At 48.4% G+C, this 26,776-nt stretch overlaps 1 protein-coding gene across 1 annotated transcript in view; it reads right to left on the reverse strand.

Moving 5' to 3' along the window:
- Positions 1–26,776, reverse strand: part of TENM4 (teneurin transmembrane protein 4) — a 686,631-nt gene that overhangs the window by 343,768 nt on the left and 316,087 nt on the right. The window contains 2 exon segments of the mRNA XM_004589844.2: positions 12,089–12,358; positions 14,779–15,066. Of these exon segments, the coding sequence (XP_004589901.2) occupies positions 12,089–12,358; positions 14,779–15,001 (493 nt within the window). The 5' untranslated portion in view covers positions 15,002–15,066.

Consider the following 26,776-nt stretch of genomic DNA (forward strand, 5'->3'; position numbering starts at 1 on the left):
ACATTCCTGGAAACTGCCTGTCTATGAACATGTTCAGACTTATCTCAGAGCTGTGATGCTGGAATTTGGTGCAAGTGAGGCCAAGAGCACCTGTGTGACCAACTCCCAGGGCAAATTCTTGGGCTCTAGTCTTGCACTTAGTGTGCTCATGAACCACCCCTGGAAGCCCATCTTGCATGGCTCTACTCCAAGCAGACCCTCAGAAGGCTGGACTTGACTCTGCTGTTGGGCCCACACACCTGTTCCCTTTGCTGATTTTTCCCTGTATCCCATTGCTATATGCATCTCAGCTCTGAGTTCCACTGTGTGCTGGGCAAAGGGGGTCCTCAGCAAGTCATGGAATCTTGACCATGCCCTGCCTCAGGCTCCAAGTGAAAGATTCACTATCAGAGTTCCAAGCCAGGTGGGGACTGAAGAGCTGATGTCAGAATGGATCATATACTAAAAGGTTATGAGCTACTATGCACTCCATTAAGTCGGGGCTGAATAATTTTGCAAAGCTGGCTAGGAAAAAGAACAGCATATAGTATTTTCTCCAAAAATAGTTTATCTCTTGCACTGCTAGCTCTGGTGCTGAGGGGACACATCACCTAAGGCTGTGCAGGAGATGCAAGGGAGAATCCCCGGGGCTCTAACAGTTTCCCTTTCCTGCTATCCGGTAAACCCAAAGAGTGGGACAGATGTCTGCTTTCACTCTACTTCCTACTGGAGGAGACTCATTCCTTATGCATGTTCCCATCCCATTTCATACCCAGGAACGCCTCGCCTCCTTCTTCCATCTCCACAAGCAGTTAGAATTGCAAACCATTTCCTGGTCTTTCTGCCATGCTTGGAGCCTAGTGTATTCTCTGTAGTTCTTTTCTTCCTGGAGGCACATTCAGAAAAGCAAACGGCTCTGCGGTGAAGGGCACCAGAAATCAGAGGAGAGCAGACTCACCCAGGGGCGAGGCTGCTGAGTGTTGCTGGGAAGCAAGCTCCTTGCCAGGGTTTGGGACAGACAGGGTTTAGGTGTTTATTCAAAGGAAAATCTCCCCCAGGAGAAGCAACAACAGATTGGGAGGAGACAGCCAAAGGAACATCAGGTTTGTTAGAGCCTTTCACCCTTGGCTGTGGTGCCCAAGAGTCCTCTGTGGTAGGGAGTGTCATCTAGACCAGCTGCCAGAGTTATAAACATCTGTGCATGGGTATGGAGGCACACAGACATAGGGTCAAATCCTGCCTCTGCCACATTACAGCTATGGGATCCAAGAGCACTTTCAAATGAGGTCTGGACTAACACCTGCCTCAGAGGTTGTTGCAAATGTCAGACAAATATGGAAACCCCCTACTCATCATGAAGTACTATGCGATAGTAGCAACAGGAGTAAACATTTTTATAGCACTTTCTATGTGCCAGGCACTAAACACTTAACTCACTCAATCCTTACATTCACATTGAAGCAGTTACTAAAATTGTCTCCAATTTCCAGAGGAGAACGAGGCACAGAATGACTAAGACAGTTGCCTGGTGCAGCACAACCAGTACATGGATGATCTAGGCTTTGAACCCAGGCAGTCTGACCGTACAGTCTATGTATGTGAGTCATTCATTGTTATCTGGAGGGAGAGGTAGGTGCATTGCAAGCTTTTTAGTACGCAAATATATTTGTCTGCCCATCTCCATCAGACAGCATTGTCAGGGACAAGAACTCTGAATGTAGACAGGTTTGGGCTAGCTAGGTACCAGCTTTGTTTTCTAGGCTGGCAAGTGCCTCCATTTCAGTATCTGTAAAATGGGACCAGCAGGGTCAGAATTATGGCAAAAAAAAATTAAGCTGCTGTCTGCAATGTTGGCATCCCATGAACACCTGTTTGAGTTCCTCGGACCCAGCTCCTTGCTAATGCATTTGGGAAGGCAGCAGAAGATGGTCCAAGGGTGTGATTCTTTAAAACCCACATGGGAAAATGGGATAGATTTCTAAGCTCCTGGCTTTGGCTTGGCCCAGTCCTGGGTGTTACGACCATTTGGAGAGTGAACCAGAGAAAGAAAGGCCTTGTCTGTCTCCCTTTCTTACTCTCTCTTCAAATAAAATAGAAACAGATTATCTTTAAAGAGAAACAGAGTGGGAGGGCCCAGTGTGAGGGCTCAGTGGTGAAACCCTTGCCTTGCACACACCAGAATCCCATATGGGCATCAGTTCATGTCCCAGCTGCTGCACTTCCCATTCAGCTCCCTGCTTATGGCCTGGGAAAGCAGTGGAGGATGGCTCAAAGTGTTGGGACCCTGCACACCTGTGTGTGAGATCCAGAAGAAGCTCCTCTTAGCTTTGGATCGGCTTAGCTCTGGCTGTCACAGCCATTTGGGGAGTGGACCAGCAGATGCAAGATCTTTGTCTCTCCTTCTCTCTGTATATCTGCCTTTCCAATAAAAATAGATATATCTTAAAAAAAAAAAGAGTGGGAATAGCAAATCCTACTTTACAGACTGATCACAGCAGGGAAATCAAGCAATGTGTGTAGACTATCTAGGTTATTGTAAGTATATAATAAAAAGTAAGCATTATTTTAATAATTATTGATAGTATTCACATTTATTGATGTAGATATATATCACGGTATTTATATTACTATATCAAAAGATATAGTTAGAAGGGGAGGGGCAAAGAAAGGCAACAGGAAGGGAGAGAAGTACTAAATGGGACATTTGCCCTGGATTTCTCATCTTTTCTGACTCTCTTTGGGTTATCATTTGCTGAACCTTCAGCCCACTGATGCACCTGTCACTGTAACCAGTCAATCCTTCTGGGGCCTATAGAGTGTTGCTGCTCAGAGGCTGCAACAGGCTTTTCACACAGCCTTCCCCCATACTGTTGGGGAGGCATGATGCCCCTGTACTGCCTGCCTGACAGCCTTCTGGGGTTGGGGTCTGCTTTACAGACCAGGACTGGTCACTTGTGGTGGAGCCCTGGCTGGCAGGGTCTCACTCTTTCCTCAGTGCTCAGAGATTGTACCTCTCACATAAAACACTTACACTTCAAGTTCTGCTTTCTAGCAAATGCAAACTAAATTAAAGTTATTCAGAGGACAGGGATGATAGGCAAATGGTTTACAAACATTTACCAATATCTAGGTGTATATGCTTTGAAGGCTCCTCAGAGTCCAAATCTAGCAGACTCAGGACTTGCAGATATTGGTACGTCAAGTTTATGGTTCATAGTATAGGGCAACTGCATTTTGAATGCAGTTCCAGTGAGACCTTGTTGACCTAGTCTTCTCAAGAGCAAGATCTCCTGATGCCTGTCCTCACTTGAGTCCAGGAAGGTGCCTATCACCTCTACTTGCTGCAAACTTTTTTTTTTTTCAGTAATTACATTGTATTATGTGACACAGTTACATAGATACTTGGGTTCTCCCCACCCCTCCCCAAACCCTCCCACCATGGTGGATTCCTCCACCTTGTTGCATAACCACAGCTCAAGTTCAGTTGAGATTTCCCCATTGCAAGCGTATACCAAACATAGAGTCCAGCATCTTATTGTCCCGTCAAGTTCAATGGCTTTCAGAGGCTCCTAGTTTCCCTTCAGGAGAAAGTAAATCATAACCATCCCCTGCCACAATAGAGCTCTGGCTTTCTCTCCATCTTTATCTCTTGTTTACATTCATGAGCTTCAGCCACAGCAAACCTCTGCTGTTTTCTAAACAGTCTGTCCAGCAGGAGTCAGACCCGAGTTCTGTGCCTGTGGGTCCAGTGTTTCTGGAAATAAGGTGAAGTCACACTTGGATTTTTTGGAGGAGTTTGGGGGGAAGGTCTGGTCCTCTCTGAGACTTGTGGGCTTTGCACTGAGCCTAGTCCCACAGATATTGTGGGTCACTACTACCATCCTCTTCGCACTGTATGTCACACATCAAGCCCACATCACCCTCTCCTTTGCTTCCCATGCTCTGCTTCCTCCCAGTCTAAGGTCAAAGGAGAGACAGCCAATTCTGTATGCTAGGCCATCTGCCTGGGTTGATGAGCATAAAATTAAATCCGTGGGAAGGACCCAAGGGTTGGGAGAAGCCAGAGCTCATATGCTGTGATGGCCCCTTATTGCACTCAGGTTTATCTGCCCCGTGGCCCCTCCAGCTGCATTGGGGCCAAGTGGTGTGAGCCTGGCTTCAGACTCACCTAGTCCCTGTAACCTCCCGAGTCAGCTCTTCTTGTGTGCATGTTGTGGGGAGGCTTTTCCTGTTGTGCTCATAGCCCATAGACACCTCAGGGCCCAGGAGTCACCAGGGGCCACTCACTCAAAAGGAGACTAGGAGAGGAAGAAGGGTAAGTTCTACAAATCAAGCCCTATCATTGCACAAACCAAGTAGTGCAGCATCACTGTGCATTATCAGTTATTTGCCTTGTGATCTTGTACAGGTCTGTCTGCTCCCAGATACCATATTCTTCTAATTGAATTATGAAGCTCCGCCCAGATACACACTCATTGCCGGTAGAGTTCCCAAGACACCAGGCTACCAGTTTTTGATCAAGGCTCTTCTAACACAGAGCAAGGAATTTTCAAGCTGAGAGGTCCCTGAAGGAAGGAAATGAAACTTTGAGGTATACAGCTATAGCTGAGTTAGTGTCTTTGACGTTTTTTCACATTCATAGTCACACATGTATCTTGTATAACCTAGTTCATGCATTACATATGAAGTGTAGTTGAAACGCAAAAGTCGCAGAATAATACTGTTGACATCACATGTGGGGTTTCCTACTTTTTCATCTCTCTTCTATGCAGCATAATGATTTTAAGTGATGAGGCTGAGACCACCAAATTTATTTTTCAATTGTTTAGTTCCTGCAGTTTGCAAAACCCTATGATCTTTCATGTGCAAAAGCACTTGGAATCCTCACAGCAACCTTAGTCTAGGCATTCGTTCATTCCTGTGTTGCAGATGAAGATACCCAGATTCATCCACTTGCACAAAATCACCCAATCCCTAAGCGGTAAGCTGGGCTTCTGAATTTAATCCCAAACTCCACTCTCCCTCCATGTAATCTCTTTGCTTGAGGTTCCAACAACCCTATTTGACCAATGAGGAAATAAATGCTCAAAGAGTGACTTGTGTGAGGCCACACTGGGACTGATGACACAGTCTAAAGTTGCAAGCAGACTCATCTCTGAAGTGCACACTCCCAGCACCAGAACCAGGTTCCTGTAGGCAGGAGATTCTTTACCTTTCATTAGTTTTCCCGCAAGTCATGCTGGGTTGCATTTGGTTCAAGCAAGCTCACAAACCATTCTTCTTGAATAAAGTTGAGCTTACTGATGGGGAAAAAAATGCCTCTCCAACAAATCTTTCAGTAGGAATTTTGTCATTGTGCACATCGCGGCTTCCACTGAAATTGAAAGTCATGTTGACTCAAATTAAAAGCAAAATTCCTTGTTTGCTGCACCTCTCTGCATATCAAGTAGGTCTTAACTAGTTCTCAGAATGCAATCTATCTTAATTTAGCATAGCTTTGAAGCTCCCTGTCTCTATTCTCTTTCTTTCCTGTTGTGGAAGCAGGGTGCTGAGGCCTGCCATCCACCAGGGAATAAACAGACCTGACCAGTGGGGAGTGTTTGTGGGGTGCATTTAACCGGAGTCAGGACATCACAAGGTACTTTTAAAGAAATTTTCAGAGTTGGTATTGTAGCCTAACAGGTAAAGCTGCCACAGGTGACACCAGCATCTCCTATGGGCGTCAGTTTGCTGTCCCAATTGCTCCACTTCCAATCCAGCTACTTGCTAATGAGCTGGGAAAAGCAGCAGAAGATGGTCCAAGTGCTTGCCACCCAAGTGGGAGACTGAGATGAAGCTCCTAGTTCTAGTCCAGTGCTGGCTGTTGTGGCCATTTAGGAAAGGAACCACAGGATAGATCAATCTCTATGTCTCTCTGTAATGCTTTCTACATAAACATGTAAATTTTATATATATATATATATATATATATATATATATATATATATATATATAAATAAAACAACTCTCAAGGACAACAAGATTCATAGCTCTCAAAGATTGGATCCCAGGTTACAGAGGCAATTCCCAAAGAGAGAGCTATGGAGAAGAGGTGCCTGGTCAAACTTCACTAACACAGTTGGACATGACCGAGTGAAAGGAACAGCTAGGACTGTGGCTACAGGAAACCAAGATGACCACGACGACGACAACAACAAAAAGATGACACTGTCTCATGTGGAAGAGTCTCATGGGGAAGCCAAGGCAAGGTTGGAGTGAGAGTCAGCAAGCAGGGTCAAAAACCAAAGTGATTGGCAGCAGGATGGAGCACGGTATGAGGAATGGACAAGGGATGTGGTTCATGACAAAGCCACATGCCATGACAGCAAGCATGGCACGGAAAAGCTGGTGACAAGAGGATATCACATCTGTATCCTGTCAGGATGGGAGGCACTTACTGCTTGCCACCTCCATGCCTTCGTTCACATGTCCACTTTTCCCCCTTTCAATTCTTCACAGCCAGGGACTGGCACTTCTTCCATGATATCTCAAATAGCTCCTGGTTGGAATTTTCTCTTAAACCTCTACAATCCTTACACTGAATGTGGATTTTTTCTAGCAAGTCACAATTTGAGAATTACTTGGTTGTATCTGAAGTTCCTAATCAGCTCCCAAAGCATACAGATTTAGTTTCCTTTCTAGAAGTTTCTAACATTACGAAATCTGTGTTCCAGATACAGCTAGCATCATCTTCCACATCTCATCTGCTTATGCACTGAATTAATGAAAACAGATTCCTTTGCAACAGGCCAACTGTGGATACGGTAGTTAAGAAAGCTGATGGGCCCTGGAGAGGGACAGGTGTGGATCAGGCCTCCACTCTGCCCTGGCAAGTGGGACATACTTCAAATCATCTAACCTTTCCAAATCTCAGTGCCCTTAGCTAGAAAACAAAGAGAGGCTAAGACTCGATGGGCTTGTGGTTGGGAGGTCTCTTCAACCCACAGATTTCCAACTGTAACCTTCCAGGCCTTTTTTGGAATTTGAGGGCCTAGAGTTTACACAGGTTCTTGTAGAAAACCCTGGTGCACATGGGGACTCCATTTCTGTGATGACATCTGGCACCTGCGCACTCCAGAGAGGGAGTATGGGCTGGCTCTCGAGGAGCAGAGTAGTCTCTGTGGAGGTCTGGTCCCTACCTTGGCAATGCTGGCCCGTTGTACAATGGGCTGGGCTGCTGTGGTGCTCAGACTGCTCTGGGACTTCATGGCATATTCTTAGAGATGTTGAAAAGTCAGGTCTTGGGTGGAAGTGCCCAGGGAGAGTAGACACTACGGAGTTAAATTGGTAATGAGCTCCTTTCTCATGGTGCTTGGAGATGCTCACCTCGTCTACTGGTTCTGAATAAGCAATTTGGCTGCCTAATTAGGTTAACCAATAATTTCGCTTTTGACACTGGGTTGCTTGACAATTTGCTGTGGGGTGTGTGGGGGGTGGTGGTGTGTGCAGTGGCAGGTGACTGTGCTTCTATTCCTTTGTTTATTTTCTCCAGGAATTTCTCAATTTGCCTCTAAGGCTAAAACACACAGTAAATTCTCACCATTATCCCAGCTGCCTAGGCCTCTTTATGCCTCCAAGCATTGCCCCGTGAAATTGGCTCTGTTGGGAATGCCAGTCTTGAACCCTTCTTGCTCAGAGAAATCCTACCAGGCCTGCAAGCTCAGAAGCACAACAGAAGTAGAACGAACGCATGAGCCTGGGAACCCTCAGGGCCAAATGAGTGGCTCCTAACCATCACCCCCTCCCAGCTCTTTAGAAAATTAGTATGAACATAATGCGTGTTAAGGACCCACATTGGCCAGATGGTTCCCAAAAGCTGTGGAACCACTCACAGCAGCCCTTCATGGAAGGAAGACTGCATTTTTGCTTTGCTTGTTTTGTGTTTTTAAAAGCACTTGTGGGAAAATATCTACATGACATCAAATTTAATTCTTTTACCTGGTGACATTCAGCATGTTGGCCACAGTGTCAGGCCATCATTATTATTCATCTCTAGAACCTTATCTTGATCCTAAACTAAAGCCCTGTGCTCACTGAACCCTGCCATTACTCCTATCCCGCTAAGCCCTGGTGACCACTGGCTTCCTGTTGGTAGGATGAACCAACTGTGGCCCGGAGAGGTGAAGGGACTTGCCCAAGGCCATGCAGCTGGGGTTTAAGGTCAGATGTCCTCTCTGGACTCTGAAACCGGTGTTCTTCGTGCCTACTGCCTATTCTAGACATTGCCTCTGACACCCCTGATAGAGCCACAGGGTGATTCCATCTTTATCTCCCCACGGTTCATCTTGACTCTACATTCTAGAATCATGCCCGGCCTGCTGAAGGATCTTGGCACTGCAAAAGAGCACAGTACAGGATTGAGCTGACACAAGGCAGTGTGTCAGCCTGACTCAGCGGTGGGAATGGAGCTCAGCCCACAACCTCTGATTTGTAAAAAGCCTGTGCTGAAGGCTCCTGGTGGGCCCAACATGCCAGCTCCTCCTAGCCTGTGAGCCTGCCAGACCCCCTCAGTGGGACAGGCCTGAGGGCTGGCTCTGCCTGAGGTGGAAGATTTGTGTTTACATTACCCAGTCAATTCTGTATTTATTTTAGATATTAAGCAGTGACATAAAAGCTGCTGACATTAACCTTCAGGGGTAGAAATTGGCTTTAATGGACCCCATAAAAGTTATTATTGATGGCAGCTGTGTGCAGCATCACCGTGACCTCAGCAGAAGCCTTCACTGCTATCAATACTGTTGATGAGGACTATTGATTGATGCAAAGCTGGGGGAGGCGCAGTCAATGCTCCCATGGCTACAAGTTCCTGGGGGGAGGGGGAGGATACTTTGCATTTCCCATTTGTCTGGTAAGGTTCCCTAGAACTCAGCGGCATATTTGAGAGGGGGTTCAACTCAACGTGTAGCACCTACTCACGGACTCTGAGGGACACAGCCACAGGATCTGAGAGACAAGAGCTGCTAGCCATGCTTTGCTGACCTGCTGGCTGTCATGTCAGCAGACCTTTTTGGAGTCTCAGTTTTCCCAGTCTGGCAAATGGAATGCCACTGTGTTATTGGGTGGATGAAGGAGTTCTCACAAAGGTAGCTTGAGGCTGTTAACATCCTTCTACTCCTGGAATATGGCCACAGAGTAATGTGTCAGCTAACATGTCAGGTGTGATCCATTTCCATTCGAATGACGAATTTTGCACCTTCTTCCAAGAAAACAAGCAATAGCTGGGCCAGGAGCATGGATGGGAGTGTGGGAGGATGAGGAGTATGGAGAGCAGGCCTAGACTCTCTGAGAGGTACACTCTGGGCACACACTCTGCTTTCTGTGCCTTGGCACTTGAGCTCTGAGCTGGGGCTAGAGCCATGTGAAGGAGGACACTGAGAACTTGATTGCTGAATAAGCTGAGCTGTTTCTATGTTGACCATCATGATCTAGACCCAAGAGTAACAGCCAAGCTGTTCCTGGAGGCTCCCTGTTGGGAGCAAGTAGACAGATGTGTGGGCACCTGTGTCAGTATGGGGATTCCAGACAGGGACGGGACAAGGAGGCCAGGTTCCTTTTGTTAGATTTATCTACCTGCAGACCACAGCCCCCAGGCTGACTGCCTTTGCCAAGTACAATAAGGCCTAGAATTGTGTGACTAGTGCGAGAAAGAGTGGATAGCGTGGTGGGGGGCATGGGCTGCAGAATCCTGTCCTCATTATCCAAGGCTGAAGCTCTTCAGGTTCATCCAATGTCATTATCACTGAACAGAGGCCTAATTCAGGTGTAACTCAGCTCCCTGGGGAATATACAGTACAGTGGGCAGCACATGCCTCACTCTATCCTGACTTTATGGAGAATGGGCATTTGTGTTGGCAAGAAGCCTTCCAAAGACCCAACGACCCATGTGCTTTATGCTTAAACCAGGGCTATGGGGAATAGAGAATTCAGAATCCAATGGCTAAAGCTACAGTCTCATCTCACTGTGTGATTATGCCAGGCTCATAAATTCTCTGAGCTATCCTGCTACCTTCTGGGTGGTGGTGGGGGCAATGAAACTGACTTCAGAGTGCTGGACAGGAGGAAGAAGTGAGGTCACAGAGAGCTGGCATCATGTCAGGGTCTGATCAGCCAGAATCCTTCATGGTCATTTCCCCTTTCATCTCCCACAGGTAAGCATGGACAATCCCAGGATGCCCAGAGGACCTACAGAGTGCCTATAGCCAAGTGTTGATCAGATCATGGGGCCCACTGGAGGCTTGGAATAAATGGCTCTGTGGGAGTCTGGGGTGCTGCATACATCCCTCCTTGGTAATGGAGCCATCAGCATGCGTGCTGGCATCTCAAGGTCCTGAGAAGTCCTGCAGCAAAGACACTTGCGTGACTCAGCATCTCCTCTATGGCTTGATCACAAACCACACTTTCCTTGCTTCATCTAAGAACCATCAGCCTTCTCAGAACACAGGACACCTCGTTTTCACTTACATCATTTTGGAGATGAGGCAGCTGGGGCCTAGAGACAGGATGCAACTACCCCAGTGCCACATTCCAGGCCAGGGACAAAACTGGGGCTTCCTGCCTGACTATCCAGACCCTACCTTCTCAGTACCAGGCCCCTGTGCTGTTCTTCAGTTCCACGTTCCAGTTCAGTGTAGGGTGGGGACAGGGAGACGTGAGGGCTGCAGCTCTGCCAGAGCATTGGTGGGAAGGTGGACGAAGGAGCACAGATAGGTCACCATGGAGGTCATGGGCCTGCTGGGGACCCAGAATTCTCAGGTAGACCTTAGCCTGACACCCCTCCATGCTGCCCTTGAGCTGGTGCCATATACAGCATGGCTAAAATCAAGGTTCCCCAGGGCTCAGCTCTAGCAGGGCTGCATCGGACTGGGTCCCAAGAGGAAAGAAGAAAGCCCCCAACGTGACCCCTTCCCTGCACCATGCAAAGGTGGCATGGGGACAAGCTGTTGCCTGTTTCTCCACTTACAGCTCCCAGCCCAGAAAGAGGCAGCTACAGGGACATAGGCAGGGTATGGAATCCGAAGCCAGCACTCAGGAGGTCAAGAGGCAATGGGAGCAAACTCTCTCTATACAAAGGTGGTTATGTGTTGCCATCGTCACATTCTTTCGACTTGGTTTTGAATTTATAAGGAGTCATCTTAGGGATTAATGGGGTATGATGTGGTCTTGACATGCAGATGCTTCTTGACTTTCCAGGGAGGATTATTTCCATTTACAAAGACTCCATTGTCAATGGGAAACAGCCTATGCCTAAAACCTCGTAAGTCAGGAAAACATTTAATAACCCAACATGCTGGACATCACAGCTTAGCATTTTCTACCTTGACCATGCTTACAGCACTTCCAGTAGCTGACAGGCAGAGTCACCTAACATACTGCCTGTTTCACCATCAAGTCGAATATTTTCTGTAATTTACTGAATACAGCACTGAAAGTGAAAAAAAATGTGGTAGCACACCACCATGTAGCCATCAGTTGGCAGCCACCCTATGTGTGTGTGTTCTAAAACAACCCGATCAAGCCAATGAATGTATTATCACCTCACTTTTTTTGTGGTGAGAACATTCAAAGTCTACTCTTACAGCAATCCGGAAGAATCCAGCATATTCACTATAGTCACCATGCTGTGCAACTGGTAGACTGAATCCACCTAAACATATTTTGGACCTTTTGACCAACATCTCCCTTATACTTTGAATTTCAAGTTCCCCTAAAATGGAAGCTTAGGTTGGGCCTCCACCTTCTGCCTAACACAAAACACCGGGTACCTCGAGGCTGGAGTATACAAGCTGTAGGCAGAATCCTTCCATGGAAGATAAGCTATGAGGGATCAGTTTCCCTGGTCCCATGTCCTCTCTGTTCCCCCAGACACAGGCACCTGGCCCTTCAGACACCTCCTGGCCAATCCTGGCATGTTACCCACAGGGGGATATTTCCTCTGATTTTTGGCCACTGAGAGCAAAACAAATTTTCACCAACTTCGCCAGGGTCCGAAGCAACAGGGTATAAAATCGCCTGCCACAAAACCCCCGGCCCACCACCTCAGTGCCCGACACAAGCCAGACGGACCACTCACCAGTCTCTGTGTTCTCGTGCTCTGTGTCGGTGAGTGTGAGGTTGGAGTTGGCTCGACTGGACAGGCAGGAGCTGCGCCCTGACCGTGTGCTTCGGCCCCACAGCCGCACTGGGTGCTCAGGGGACAGAACGGTGTCAGCCTCCATGTCGGCATCCGAGCTCGCCCCCATGGAGTAGCCACAGTGGGGAAGGCCGATGTCTGTCCGGTATAGGGTCCCGTGAGGAGGTGTCACCTCTCCCAGCCCCAGCTCACGTAGGCTGAAGTTGGCACCTGGGCAGAAACACAGAGGCACCCATGTCAGTCTCCAGCAGAGGTCCTGGGCTACCCCAGGAGGCACTGGGGTTTTGGGAACTTCCCGTGGCGTTGTGTCCTCACCTTTGCTCAAACCATTTCCTCTGTGTAGGGTTCTCAGGGCCTATTCTACACCTGATCCAATCCTGCAACTCCTTAATGCCCAACACAAACACGCCTGCTCTGTGATTCTCCCTCAGTGCTTACACCTGCGTAGAACTCATTGTTTCTTCCTTTCACCCTCCTTCCACTCCCTGACTTTGGCCATGCTGTAGAGGAAGGCTCAAAGGCCTGATAAATCTCTGTGCCTAACCTAAACCCCATATTCAGAAAGAGTTCAATAAATGTCCAGTAAGTTGCATGGAGGGCTTCAGGTCTCCTCTTCCAGGAAGGAAGGACTGCCCAGTCAGTCCTGAGCAGTACAGCATACAAGCCTGCTGAGGAGTCCTACATGGAGCCCCTAGGGCCAGCATTTCCTTTCTGGCCAAGAGAGCCAGTAGATGAGAAAAGCGCCTGCTGCTCTCTTATACCTGCTGGGGCTACAGTGGGCAATCAGCAGAAACAGGTCTCTTGGGCGCATGGGTATCACTTATAATGCCCAGGAATGAGGCAAGGAAAAATGTGGGTGAGGTGAGTTCCCCCAAGATTAGTGTTTCAGGGACAAAGAGAACACTGCCTTATTGGGGGAATGACTCCTGAATGTTAATTCACTGGCTATTCAGAGACAGGTGCTCATACATTTCTAATAGGGTATATAGGAAGGCATGAAGGGTCATTCCCAACTACATCAGAGATCTGGGGAAATGGACTTGTCATCAGGTAGTGATCACAGTGACAGCCACTCCAGCTGGCCCTGGGGCCTACACTGAGACACCGCTATGAGCAGAAAGCTGCCTGACCCTAGGGCAACAGACGCAGGACTAAGAGGGCAAAGACCAAAGTGAGGAGGTCTATGGAGAGGTCTCTGGGAGAACAGAGGCAGAAGGTGAGATGTCTGGTGGGGGCTCAGGAGAAGGGGCTTGTGGCTTACGGTGAGTGTAGGAACAGAGCAGAGTGAGACAGATGTCCATGCTTTAAGGTATCCTGTGACCAAGGCCAGGACCAAACACAAGAAGCCTATGGAAGTGAAAAGGAACTGCCAGGGAGGTTGCAAGAAAAGATAGCAAGGATGGCACCCTAGTATAAATGAGTCTCACTCTATTCAATATTTCCCCACCCCAACACCTTATCTCAATAGCCAACACCTGTCATTCCTGCTGCAGGGCTAACAGTAGGTGCATCTCTCTCTCTCTCTCTCACTCTTTGTCTCTCTCTCTCTCTCTCTCTCTCTCTCTCTCTCTCTCTGCAACATGGATAACAGAAGAGGGAAACCAGTTAGAGTGCTGATGTAACAGGCTATGGAGTAAGGCAATGGTAGTGGAGCCTGCTCCTAGGGTGGCTCATGCTGACATGACCTTGATCTGAGGTTAAAGCTGTGGGACACTTGCACACCAGCCACTGAGTACTGTTGCTGCTGTCACCCCCTGCCGCCACCCAGTGCCTCCTTACACACCCGCTGCCTACCAGGCTCTGCCTTGGCTATTTCTGCACCTTCCCACCTTCTCTACACTCCCTTCCCCTAATTCCCTTTTGATCTAGTTTCTAAACAAAAGGTTAATGTCAGCAAGCTTGGCCTAGCAGGTGAATGTAGGCTGTGTTCAATAGTCTGGCAGACATTCTGATTGGCTAGGGGCTAGGCCAGACCAGATGCGAAACATTTCCAATCACATCCCTGTGTGCCATACTCCAATAAGCCCCCATAGATTGCTTTCCTTCTAAGGAAACAACAGGACAAAGCAAAAATAAAATCCACAAGTCAAAACAAACTTTCAAAATTGGAACCTAAATCCTAAATCACTGTGCTTCCCTCTCACTACACATCCCATTCTGGTTGACACTCCACCCTCCTATGCTGCTCCCCTGGCCACAGCCCATCTCTATGTACTGTTGGGCCGGCCCTCTCAAGAGAAACCACTCACTCGTTATAAGGAATGACTGCCGCATTGTGAGGAATCAATTTGATTTGCTATCAACAGCCTGGGCAGTACTATTTCCATACGGCTGCCCCGTGCACTCTTTTACATAGCCAGACCCTGGGCATCAGGACCAAGGCGTTGAGACTTGTCTGGACTAGGGAGAGGCAGGAGAAGGGTCAGCTCCAATGACCTGGTGGTGCTGGGAAGTTCAACTGGGAAGAGTCCTCAGGGTCTGCTTACATTATGTCCCATTGGCCCATTTCCCAAGCAGCTAGGATCCGGGTCAATGTGCCACCTCACTCACACCGGGCTCAGCGCTTTGGCTCCAGCCCAAGGGGGTGCGTCTGCCCAGGTGCACACCTGCGCCCCAGAACCCACTCTCACCTGCGCGGCAGAATTCCTCAGCCTCCTGCGGTACCATGTCCTTGACGCGGTTGCCATATGCCAGGCGGGCTTCCTGGTCGTAGGCCTTCAGGGTCTCACTGGAGCTGTAGGATTTTTGCGGGGTTTTGCCCTCCTCGCTATCGGCCGAGGAGCTGGTGTAGCGACGCTCAGCGTCGCGGCGCCGAGTAAGGGAACGGTACGGCTTCCTCTCCTTCACGTCCATGGCCTCCGGCCTGCGCTCCTCCACATCCACCAACACGGGCCTCGCCGCACTCAGGGCCCAGTGGCCTAGGGGTTAGGGGGAACAAAGAAAGGGTATGAGCTCGGGCCTCAGGAGGCAATGGCATTCCTGGATTCACCAGTATGCCTGTGGCTTGGAAAAGATTGGAGGACCAGGGAGTTCTGGTCCTCACGGCGGGCTCTTACCGCCACGAAGATGCCTGTTTCTGCTTCAGTGAGCTTGCCATGGAAGTGATGCCAAGGCCAGAGTACACTGGGGTGAACACCTACTTTATTCCCATCAGAGGTCTGCTGGGACAGGGCCCGACCCAGAATTCCAGAGGGCTCCTTGGGAAATGAGTAAGTCCATGCCAACACTGGAATACATGTTGTGTGCACATTCTCTCATTAAATGATCACATGTGCCCAGATACTATTCTCCAATGTGTGTACAACCAACCCCCACCTGTCATCTCAGATGATCATATAATGATTCACTTCTTGTCTGTCTCCTCCCTCTAGCATGTATGCCTCCTCTGAGCATGCACCTTTTACCTGCTTTCTCTCCTAATTGGGCACACCTACAGCCAGGTCTGTTGAACAGCAGGTGCCTGGTCAATTTGCTTGTCTAACCAGCTAATTTGCCTCTCTTGGCAGGTGAGAAAATGAAGCTTAAAAGATTCCTTCAAGGTCACCCCAGTGTTGGGGGACCCTGACCTGCCTGGTTCTGAAGCCTGAGCTTTTCCAACTCTCATTGCTTTCCCAGAACCCCGAGCCTCCCCGCCCCCTAGCCCAGCTCCCACTCTTTCCCCTAATAAGAGAGTCCTTCTAGCCCATCTCCTGCAGACACCCATGTCAACAGAGCCTCCACCAGCGCCACCAGAGCCCAGAGCCTGCCCACACAAGTTCTTTCTCATCTTCCCACCTTCTTGACTCTTGCCCTCGACTGCGCCCTGGTGGGTTGTAGGCTGTCTTCCTGTAGCTCCCGGGAAAGAGATGGACAGAAAGTATGTCGCAAAGATGCATGATGTCCCTTGGTTATCTTGAAATGTGCAATCCGTTCAGTTCTGCCTTTCACTTACTCCATTTCTCAGAGCAACAGGAGTATATAAAGTATCCCCTGTTTTACTGTCCTGTTAGAGAAACAGCAGAGCCAATATTGGGTCCAGGCATCAAGGGTCTGTCCCAGCAGCAGTCCCAGGGACTCAGTGCCTGCCCATGTGGAAATGGCAGGAAGTGTCTGGTGTATTATTTATTGATTGATTTAATTTTTATTGGAAAGGCAGATTTACAAAGAGAAGGAGATACAGAGGGAAAGATCTTCTATGCATTGGTTCACTTCCTAGGTGGCCATAATGGCCAGAGCAGAGTTGAGCTGAAGTCAGGAGCAAGGAACTTCCTCTGGATCTCCCATGTGGGTATACTGTCCCAAGGCTTTGAGCCATTCTCTAATGCTTTCCCAGGCCACAAGCAGGGAGCTAGATGGGAAGTGGGGCAGCCGGGACATGAACTGGTGCCCACACAGGATCCCAGCACATGCAAGGTAAGGATTTAGCCACTGAGTCATTGTGTGGAGCCCGGACTTGTGAGTTTTTAAACAAGTTGGAAAGTTGTGCTTTGATGGAAAATATGTGGTTTAAAAATGTTTTCCACTGGGCCAGGCACAATAACCTAGCAGCTAAAGTCCTCACCTTGAATGTTCCCATGTGGGCACTCGTTTTAATCCCAGCCCCACTTTCCATCCAGCTCCCTGATTGTGGCCTGGGAAAGCAGTCAAGGACAGCCCAAAACCTTGGGATCCTACACCTGCGTGGGACACCTGAAGAAGCTCCAGGCTCCTGGCTTCGGATTGGTTCAGCTCTAGCTGTTTGGCCATTTGGGGAGTGAACAATCAGATGGAAGATCTTCCTCTCTGTCTCCTGTCTCTCCTCATTTCTGTATATAAAATAAAAAGAAATAAATCTTTTAAAAAATACTTTCTACCACTATTACTTTATTTCAAACTAGTATGCAGACCCACTAAGACACTGGTGGGTGAAATTTGGCCTGAGGGCTGGTGGTTTCTAGATTCTACCTTTGGTCATAGGCCTTTTACCTGAATATGCCTTCTTCCTTCCTAAGGATTCCAAGACTCTCTCGAGGGCAGCTCTCAGCTTGGCTCCTATACAAACAACTTTGTCCTGGGAAAGAACTCTTCAGAACCAGTCAGACAGATCTGAATGTCCTAGCCCAGAGTTGGTACTACTGTGCTCTGTGGGACTGAACACGGGTCTCGTGCACCTACCACACACACATGCTTCCCCCCTGCCCCAATGTGATTCTCCCCATTTTTCAGAGTACAAAACCTATGATTTTGTTGGGGCTTTTTAATAACTAGAAGCATATAAGACAACTGTTTTCATCTCCACTTTGTAGATACAGCCACCTGATCCAGGGTCATTAACATCCCCTACCTAAGGTCCCATGGTGAACTAACCTAGCATCACCAGGTAGACTAGGATGCCTTGGAGTTGTACCTAGAGCCAATCAAAATGGATCATTGACACATTTTGCTTTCTAATTATTAAACTATTCCTGAAGATTTATGTTGGAGCAAGGAATGTGACCTTGGAATGTGACCATTGGATATCCAGGAATCAGATCATGTGACAAAGGCCCATACCCAGGGCTCTGTGCTCTACTGCAGGGGTAGGAGAGGTTGTGTTCCTAGATAATCAGCTTCCCTATAGTGGCTGGCAAGATGACTGTCCCCAAGTGTGTATGACAGAAAGGCTGGGACAATACTCTCTACTCCAAGACCGATAACATTTTCTTGCCTATAATACATCACACAATGTGAACCAACAGACCCATGGATGCATGTGTGTTTTTGTAAGTGTAAAACAGCAAGGGAAGATTGACACATGTGTACCGTAGGATGAGCAATTCACTCTATTTCCTAGTTCATTCTTCTTCATTTTTTTAAGAGGCTGATTAAACCCTTTAAATTGATATTGTGACTCAACACTGGCTTTCAAACTAGAGTGCTGCTATGGTCTGGTTTGAATGAGGATTTATGGCAGCTGCTACCTCTGTGCCCTCAGGCCCTTTCCTTCCAGTCCCTGAGCGACAATCATGATGGTGATAATAAGGACCCACACATTAGCTACTATTCATACCAGACTCTCATAATTCCTAATAGTATTAATAATAGTATTAACAACGCCAGCTAATAGATCGTTATTAGCAGCTTATTCTTACCTTTACTGTTATGATAGGGGATGATGTTGTTAATCCTCAGGCCAATTCTTTGAATATAGGTATTAAAAATTATCTGCAAATTATAGATGAGCATTTGTGAGGTTAAGCATCTTGCCCAAGGTTATACAGCTCTTGACTGGTGGAGCCAGAATTGTGACTAGGGTGTTGAACTTTGCACATGGATTTACCTGCGAGTCTGCAGATTATTGCCAGTGTTTTGGTTTAAAAACGAGACTTTCAGCTGTGGCCCAATGCCTGAGCCATTGCACTTTCTGAGACGGGAGTCCCAGTGGTCTCTCTGTCTCTCTCTTCATTTCAGTTCCTAGAAGCAGGACTGGCACCCAAATGTCTTCTGAATGAATCACTTGGCATGGACTCCATCCCGTCTTATGAATCTCAGGTAACAACCTGCAGGGAGCTGGAAGGGAAGTGGAGCAGCTGGGACACAAACCTGTGTCCATTTGGGATCCTAGCGAGTGTAACGCGAGGACCTCATCTACTAGGCTATTCCACTGGGTCCAGGTGAATTATTTTTAAATGCCACAGGTGGCCTGGGCTTGAAGAATGCATACCGCACTGACCAGCTATGTGACCTTGGGCAAGCCTTAAACCTCTCTGTGCTTTGGTTTCCTCATCTATTGTAAAAGCTCTCTGGTGGTTCTGAGGATGACAGATGGTAACTTATATCCCTGGTCCCCATTGGCCCTGGTGCAAGAATTGAGTGCCCTGGGATATTAGTGATCATTGTCATCAGGCATCCTTTAGAAGGCTCCAGCTAGGTGTAAGATGTGACTGGAGAAGGCGCACGCATCCTTGAAGGGGAAGTTCCACAAGGCTGAGCCGTTAAACAGGAGAGTCATTTCCCTCCTGCTGGAGTATATGCCTGTGGACTCAAACCTTGGCCTCAGGTCAGAGGCTACGCAGTAACTGCTAAAAGCACAACCTCCAGACTCATAGATTTCTGATCACAAAGCAGAGGCAGGGAGGACCTTGTTCTCCCTCTTTTAAAAATGTTGGTAATGTTTTTAGGCTTAATATGGTAACTCAATAAATACTTGCATGTTTTGAACAGGCAGCAGGCTGGTCATGGTTCACAATGAAATGTGTCGCCGCCGCTCTGGCCGCAACAACACTAAAAACGCCAAGTCGTACTCTTGGAGGTCCGGGAAAAACTGGCAAAAGCGGCTGCGCTTAAAACCTTCTCTCCGCTGCGCCTGCACCGTTTGTCTAAGCTTTCCTACCCGCTTCTTCGACACCCTTCCTCCGGTTTTTCACCACCCTTCTTCCCAATTCTTCTCGTTTCTGTATTCCTCCCGTAAGGGCCACCAGAATGTCACGAGCCAAAAGAGAGAGTGAACCAAAAAGAGTTTATTGCCGAAAAACGGACTGCTTATATCTAGTTCTTCCACCAATCACTTCTGCACGTGGTCCATGGGGCACTATCTGATAGGCCAGCAATCGCAGCGAGGGAGAATTAGCCTATCCTTGTGACTTCCTGCCTGCCTCCTGGGGGGAACAAGTCCCGCCTCCTGGCACTCGGCCAGCCGCCATCTTGAAGCCTCTCATCCATGTGGGGTTGGCTGCTCCCCACAGAAATGGGCATTTAAACAGGAAGATAAAGGAGGAGAGGTTGGGAGAAGGAGGAATGACAATGTGGGGAGAACCAGGAACTCCAGCATGCTGACCTGGGTTCCTGGCAGGGCAATGGGAGGAGTGTGCAGATTCCTCTCCTTGTAGATTCCCTGGTCTGTGGCATTCTGTTGCAGCATAGAACACATACTAAGACAGTTACTACTCTGTGGATTCCCCACTACCAATTCCACCAAGTGGGATGCTGAAGGGGTCCCAGGTCTCAGGATCTGGCCCTTCCTAACTACTGCCTGCTTTCTCTCACCACCACCGCAGAACAAGCCTCCACTCAGCTGGCTTCCCCCAGACTCACAGCCTCAGCTTCACAGTCTCCCCATGCATGGCTGCTGCACTGCTCTAAGGGAGGCTGTAGAAGGAGCTGGAGACAGGACGGTGGGCGAGAGGTCCCAGCCCATCCTCCAGCCTTTGAGGATCCATGCCGTCCCCTACCAGATAGTTCCACCTTGAATTGGGCTCTGCTAGTACTATATGCCTTTGCTTTTCTGGACTTGTCTGAGTCCAGGTGTGCTTGTCTCCTAATGCTGGTAGACCCCATACATATCATCATCTTAGGGGGCACTTTGAGTAGGCCACACCATCTCTTCAGTAACATCGGTTCATCTAAGCCACTTGCGGTGGATTTTATTCCATGTTGAGACTATCATCCTGCTCATGTAACACCAATGCTCCTACTTGCTCAGGATTTACCATGGGCAAAAGGTGATGTGCTTTGGTTGGATAATATGCAGTTCTCACCATTCCTACATCTGTGAATTGGTCCCACTCACTAACAAAGAAACTGGGACTTATACAAGTTAGATAACTGGCTTCAAACAACTCAGCAAGAGAATCAAGAGCTGCCTGTCCACTCCAGACATCCCTGCCTCTGAGCCTCTTCAGTGACAATGATAGATGAGCTCTTGGTTAGCAGTGAGTCATGTTCTGGCCACCTACTCACTGTGTGGTCCTGGCAAGGCCTTCACCTCAAGAGGCTGGATTTATTAGATACTTTTTAAAATGCAACACAGTAACAGTTATATGGGATCAGAAAATTACAAACTGATGAATATCATCATCATTACTACTGCTTTGTGGCTTTTTTTTTTCTTAAAAATTATTTAATTGACCTAAGAGGGGTAGAGACTTCCTTTAACTGCTGGATCACTCCCCAGAGATACCCAGAAGGAGCTTGAAATGCAATCCAGGTTGATAGTACTTGAGCCATGATCTGCTGCCTCCCAGGTGCCCATTAGTAGGAAGCTCACATCAGAGCAGAATGGACACTGGGACCTAGGCTTTGGTGGTACAGCCAATGCTATGCCAAATGCCTGCTCCACTTGCTGGTTATTTCTAACCCACAAATTAGCAACTACTTTAATCACAGACCTATCTTCAGCTGGTGAGTATGTTTAGTGACTCCTGAGTAACAAATATAGCTGCTCAATCTCTACAGACCTTGAGTTAAGTTGCAGAGGCTCCAGCAGAAATCTACAGTTGTGACAAAGGGCATGTGGACCCCCACATGACAGTGCCAGGAAGGACCAGCAGCTGCTTTCTGAAGCTCTTCAGGTGACTTCAGAGATGAGCTCACGTCCATTAACTGTCACAGAGCAGGAGTGGGAAGAAGCACAGGGAGGAACATGGATAATCAGGGTGTGGAGCACGGAGCTAGGGCTTTCCACATCCCCTGCAGGGGACTGAGTTATTCCTCCCATCAGAGACCATGCTAAATGACACCAAAGAGCAATGAACTTCGTACAGAAGAAAAGGATGAGGCTGGCACTCCAAGCTAACTTTCTGAGTCTGAAACCATAATTTGTTGCTGTTGCTGTTGCTGCTGGAACTGGGCTTGCAAGCATCTGGGAGGTATGAACAGGTGCCTGAATGTGGGGCTGTTTGGAAGACCCCTGAAGGTGATGATGATCACTCTCCCTCATGTATGTTCTTCCCAAGCCCTGCAGCAGCTGCACAAGTGAGGTGTTTATCTCTGAGCTTATATTTTCTGTTACTGACTCTTATTTTATCCACAAGATAATGAACTCAAGGAGACTGAGTCACTTGCTGCAGATCCCATGGCTTCCAGGGTCAGAGGGCAGATTCAAGCCAGAAGAAAAGTTGTCATCTCAAGAGACATGCTGATCTCTAGGATCACAGGCTAACCCTTTGGTAAACACCTGCCAAGTCTCTTTCCTGGCCTATGGACTGAAAAGAACTCCTGGAGACATCATGAGAGGCTTCTTCTTCCCTCCCTTCCCTCTCCCTTCCCTGCCTACCCCCAGCATTCCCTCCTCCCTGCAGTGTCACATCTTATTTCAAGCATCGGAGCACAAGACAGATGCATTTCAGACTCCTGGGAGCTTCTTCACTGTTGGCAAGCCAGACAGAAAGAGTAGCAGGACAGGACAGTGGTTGCAAATCCAGGCTGAGGTGACTCAAAGGCAGACAAGCACTAAGCACAGGGAATACTAACATCTAAATACAGAGCCAAGAGTCTAGTGTGATGGTTCAATGGCTAAATCCTCACCTTGCATGTACTGGGATCCCATATGGACACCAGTTCATATCCCAGCCATTCCACTTCCCGTCCAGCTCCCTGCTTGTGGCCTGGGAAAGTAGTTAAGAATGGCCCAAAGCCTTGGGACCCTGCGCCTGTGTGGGAGAACAGGAGGAGGCTCCTGGCTCTTGGCTTTGGATTGACTCGGTTCCGGCTGTTAGGGCCATTTAGGGATTGAATCAGCAGGGCGAGAGATCTTTCTCTCCTTCTCTGCACAAATCTGATCTTCCTTTCCAATAAAATCAAATAAATCCTAAAAAACAAATAAACAAACAAAAAACAAACAAAAAACCCCCACCCAAGAGTAAAAGATGTGAGCCAAGGCAGATGATTCTGAATAAACAGGTTCAGACCTATGGCTTCCAAATTTCTCTGCTTTATAGTAAAAATATGAGGGGTCTTTATTTCATAGTACATGTGTATTAGGGAACAGAGTTCTGTCACGGATCTAATTTTTGTACTAAAATAAATCTTTCTTTAAATTCCATTTTCTGTGAACTTTTTGAAGTACCCATATATTTCTATTACCTTTCAGGGCACATGCTCATTTACAAATTTAGTTTTTCATTTTGTTTTGTTTTCACAAAAATTGACAGAATTGTAATTACAGGCGTGAAATCTGCTGTTTTCTCTTTTACTGAAATCCAGTAATCAATGGATTGCCAACCCACAGTTTGAAAAAACACTGTTGAAGGTCACAGGCTGTATGAAGGGATGAGGCTAAAGCCTGTTTCTCCCTGGAGCCTGAGCTGAGGAAGGACAGAAGTTGGAGACAAACACTGAGGGGAAGGGCTGGCATTGCTGTGCAGAGGATCCGAGCTCAAGTCCTGACTGCTCTGCTTCTGATCCAGCTTCCTGCTCACACAGCTGAAAAGATGGCCCAAGGACACGTCCCTGTGGGAGACCCAAGCCTGCGGCCTGGCCTAGCTCTAGCTGTTGCAGCTATTTAGGGAGTCAATCAATGGATGGAAAATCTCTCTCCTCCTCTCTCTCTGTCTCTCTCTTTTCTTCTCCTTCTTTCAAATAAATAAATCTTTCACAATTATAACAATAACAAAACCTATTGATGAGAAGTGAGGAGTTAGGAGCCTGGTAGAAGAACCACTCTTCTTAAAGGTAAAATGCATGAGACTGGGAGAGCTTACTGGGAAGCAATCTGTCTCACTGTGGTTTTTAGGGGCCCCCTTGGCTGTGGCTGTCATGAGGGTGGATGAAGAATGGGGCTGTGGGTCTCGGGAAACAGGAGAGAAACAGGAAACAAAGCTTTTGGTTTACAGAGAAATTCAAACAGAGTAGCTGGGCCCTCTGCATGGGACACCCTGCCCTGGCTCCAAAGGGCAGGGGCCAGCAGCATTCTCCAGGAGACGCCTACAGCCGATCCAGGGACCCCTGCCACAGCCAAAGCCTGCAGAAGAGCGGCGGCTGTTATTCCTCCACTGACTACCTCATGACCCCAGAAACAGGAAATTGAGTGAATTCCTGCTGGACCCAAGTTTTACAGGCTTTCCTTCACAGGAGCACAGGGTGACATTTTCAGTTCTTTGTGTGTCTAAAAGAGCCCATAAATATTTCAGAGTGAAAACGTGCTCCACCAAAGCCTGCGTCCTGGGTAGGATCAGGACACGTGTAAAATCATCATGAATGTTACCTTCCTCAGTCGTCTGCCTTTGGTATGACATACCCTCATGGCAAGCTAGGCTGAGGGATGGTGGCACCCACTGTTGTCCTTGGGGACTGTGTTGGGCTATGTGCCAACCAGAGAAAGATGCATGTTTATCCTCACCTCAGAGACTTGCAAACTGAGTCCCAGGGTAGCAAAGTGGCGCTCAAGTTCATGTAATACACCTGTACTGGAACACAGGAGGTCTGCTTCTGGGTCTGGGCTCTGTGTTGTCCTGTCACTCTGGTCACTCTTGATGTTTAAACAGTGAGTTGGTGACAGCAGTAGTGACTGTAGTTGATATGCCTGGAATCCTGATCACACTCCCAACCAGGCCCATTTTACAAATAAGGATGTGAAAATCTCAGTGCCTTGCCCAGGCAGCCAAGGTAGAAAGCAGAACCAGGATACTGGCCAGTGTCTGTTCCACTCCCAGGCTCAAGCATTTGACCATCACCTACACTGCTCCTGTACAGGCCATCCCTTCTTCCAGCTGGATTTAGTGTTCCACTTGTTCCTTTGTTTTGCTTGTTAATGCATTCATTCATCCAATGAACACACTGCAGACCGCTGTGCTGGGCTTGGCCATGGCTTCCAATGCATGTGTGCGATCGGAGCGGAAGGCTTTCCGGGGAATGTGGTGCAGTGTGGTCATGTGCCCAGCCTGGCTGTGGGGACATCTCTCACCAGCAGCTGCCAGGCAGGTAACAGATGGTGCTGCTGCCTGCAGGAGCCATCTTGCTCCTCTGTGGGTGGCCTTGTTGCAGGCCAAGTATCAAAGAGCACACACTGCCGCTGCTCTGATCTGGAGCCCTTCCTAGAGCTGGCTGGCCATCAGAGGGCTTGGCATGTGTAGGACCTGGGATTCTACACGCCCTCGGTCAATAGGAGGCTTCAGGCTCTGTTTTCCACATTCCTTGATCTACAGTGTTTCTTCTCCAAAAGGCATCTGCCAGCTAACAAGTGTCCTTGACAGATGGCAGCGTCTTGGAGCCTGAAGATGTGGTAGGGTCAGAGGTCAGCTGCTGCATGCCTGCTGAGGTGTGGAGGCCCCCTCCACCCATCCTCACCACGTAGTCATACTTTCTTCAGTGCTGGGGTTTAACTATCTCCATGCACAGCTCTGACTGCCAGACTCTGATTCTTAGTATAGAGCTGAACTCTGCCACTTTCAGCTCATCTTGACTGCTTGGGTTCCCAGGAAATAGAATACGTTTGCCTGGATGGTAGCCCTTACAAACTGCAGAACAGAAGCACCAGGCTATGTGCCCTAGAACCTTCTCATCACAGTCAACAGCTCTCCTGTGATTTTCAAGCCCTCGCCCTCCTGGAGATCATCTCCCAGGTTCATCCATTTGGCTCTCTCTTTCCTATGTAACCAGGCTTTATGAGACGGTAGGGACAAGCTGCTGGACTGGGCTCGGTGTTCAAGGAGATGATGGGGCCAGTCAGAAGGACAAACACGTCTGGCAGGTGATCACAGCACAGAAAATGGCTAAGAGCAACTGGCACAGACTTTCAGGGGAGTGGAAAGGGGTGTATGAATCTAGAGGGCAGGGCTCCAGAGGCTGCCTGAAGGAGGGGGCTTGAGCAGGAGTTGAGACAGAGAGAAGGGGTACACTGGGTGCTTGCTGCCCTCCCATTGTGTGCCTGTCTCAGGAGTCAGGTCTCAGGGCCTTAGGTCTAGCTGCCAACCTGCAAGGATCCTGTATTTGCCCCTGAATGACCCCCTGAGGCAGTGCTCACATCTTTAACAGCTCAACCCCCATAGAGAGAGCCCTCCATCTTTTTCCCTGAAAAAAAAAAAAAAATCCCATTCAGGATCCAGCTCCAAACCTATTCAGTGCTAACTCAGTGTGTTTTTGGGTGTTAACTCAATGTGACAACTTTGCTTCTTCCGACTTCCTGTAGGCTTGCTCTAGTAGGGGATCTGAGGCAGGGGAGAGTAGGCTGACGCACTTGGCATTCAGGTCTTCACCCATGATTGCCCGGGGGTTCCTAATGGGACTCTGCTGGGGTTAAGGGCTGGGGTGGTGGTGCTGCAAGGGCTGTTTTTTTAAAATAAATTTTAAAAAAGATTTATTTATTTTTATTGAAAAGGCAGATATATAGAGAGTAGAAGAGACAGAGAGGAAGATCTTCCATCTGATGATTCACTCCCCAAGTGGCCAAACAGCTTGTGCTGCACTAATCTGAAGCCAGGAGTCTGGAGCTGCTTCAGGGTCTCCCACGTGGATGCAGGGTTCCAAGGCTTTGGGCCGGCCTTGACTGCTTTCACAGGCCACATGGGAAGCGGGCCTGCTGGGATACAAACTGGTGTCCATATGGGATCCCAGCATGTGCAAGGCGAGGACTTTAGCCAATAGGCTACCGCACTGGGTCCAGGGCTGTTTTAATCTAAATGATCTCATGGCCTGAAGCTCTTGGGTGGAAAGAAGGGACTGTTTCCTTTTTTTGTGTTTATTGTGCCAGGGACTGGGCTGAGCGCTGGGCAGCTCTGGCGTTGTGGAAAGGAAGTATTTGTGGACACTTCAGCCACAGTAGTTTGGGTCCCGGCTCAATAGACAAGATGCTCAGTTGCAGGATTGTCAAGGAGGCCCCTCCTGGTGCTAGCCAAGGGAGATGGGGGAGGCTTCGGGACGCACACAGGTGAGTCCTGCAGAGGTGTTCATCCTGCAGGCTTCCTGTATCCCAGC

This window comes from Ochotona princeps, chromosome 4 (genome assembly GCF_030435755.1).
Source record: "Ochotona princeps isolate mOchPri1 chromosome 4, mOchPri1.hap1, whole genome shotgun sequence".
In the NCBI taxonomy this organism is placed as follows: Eukaryota; Metazoa; Chordata; class Mammalia; order Lagomorpha; family Ochotonidae; genus Ochotona; species Ochotona princeps.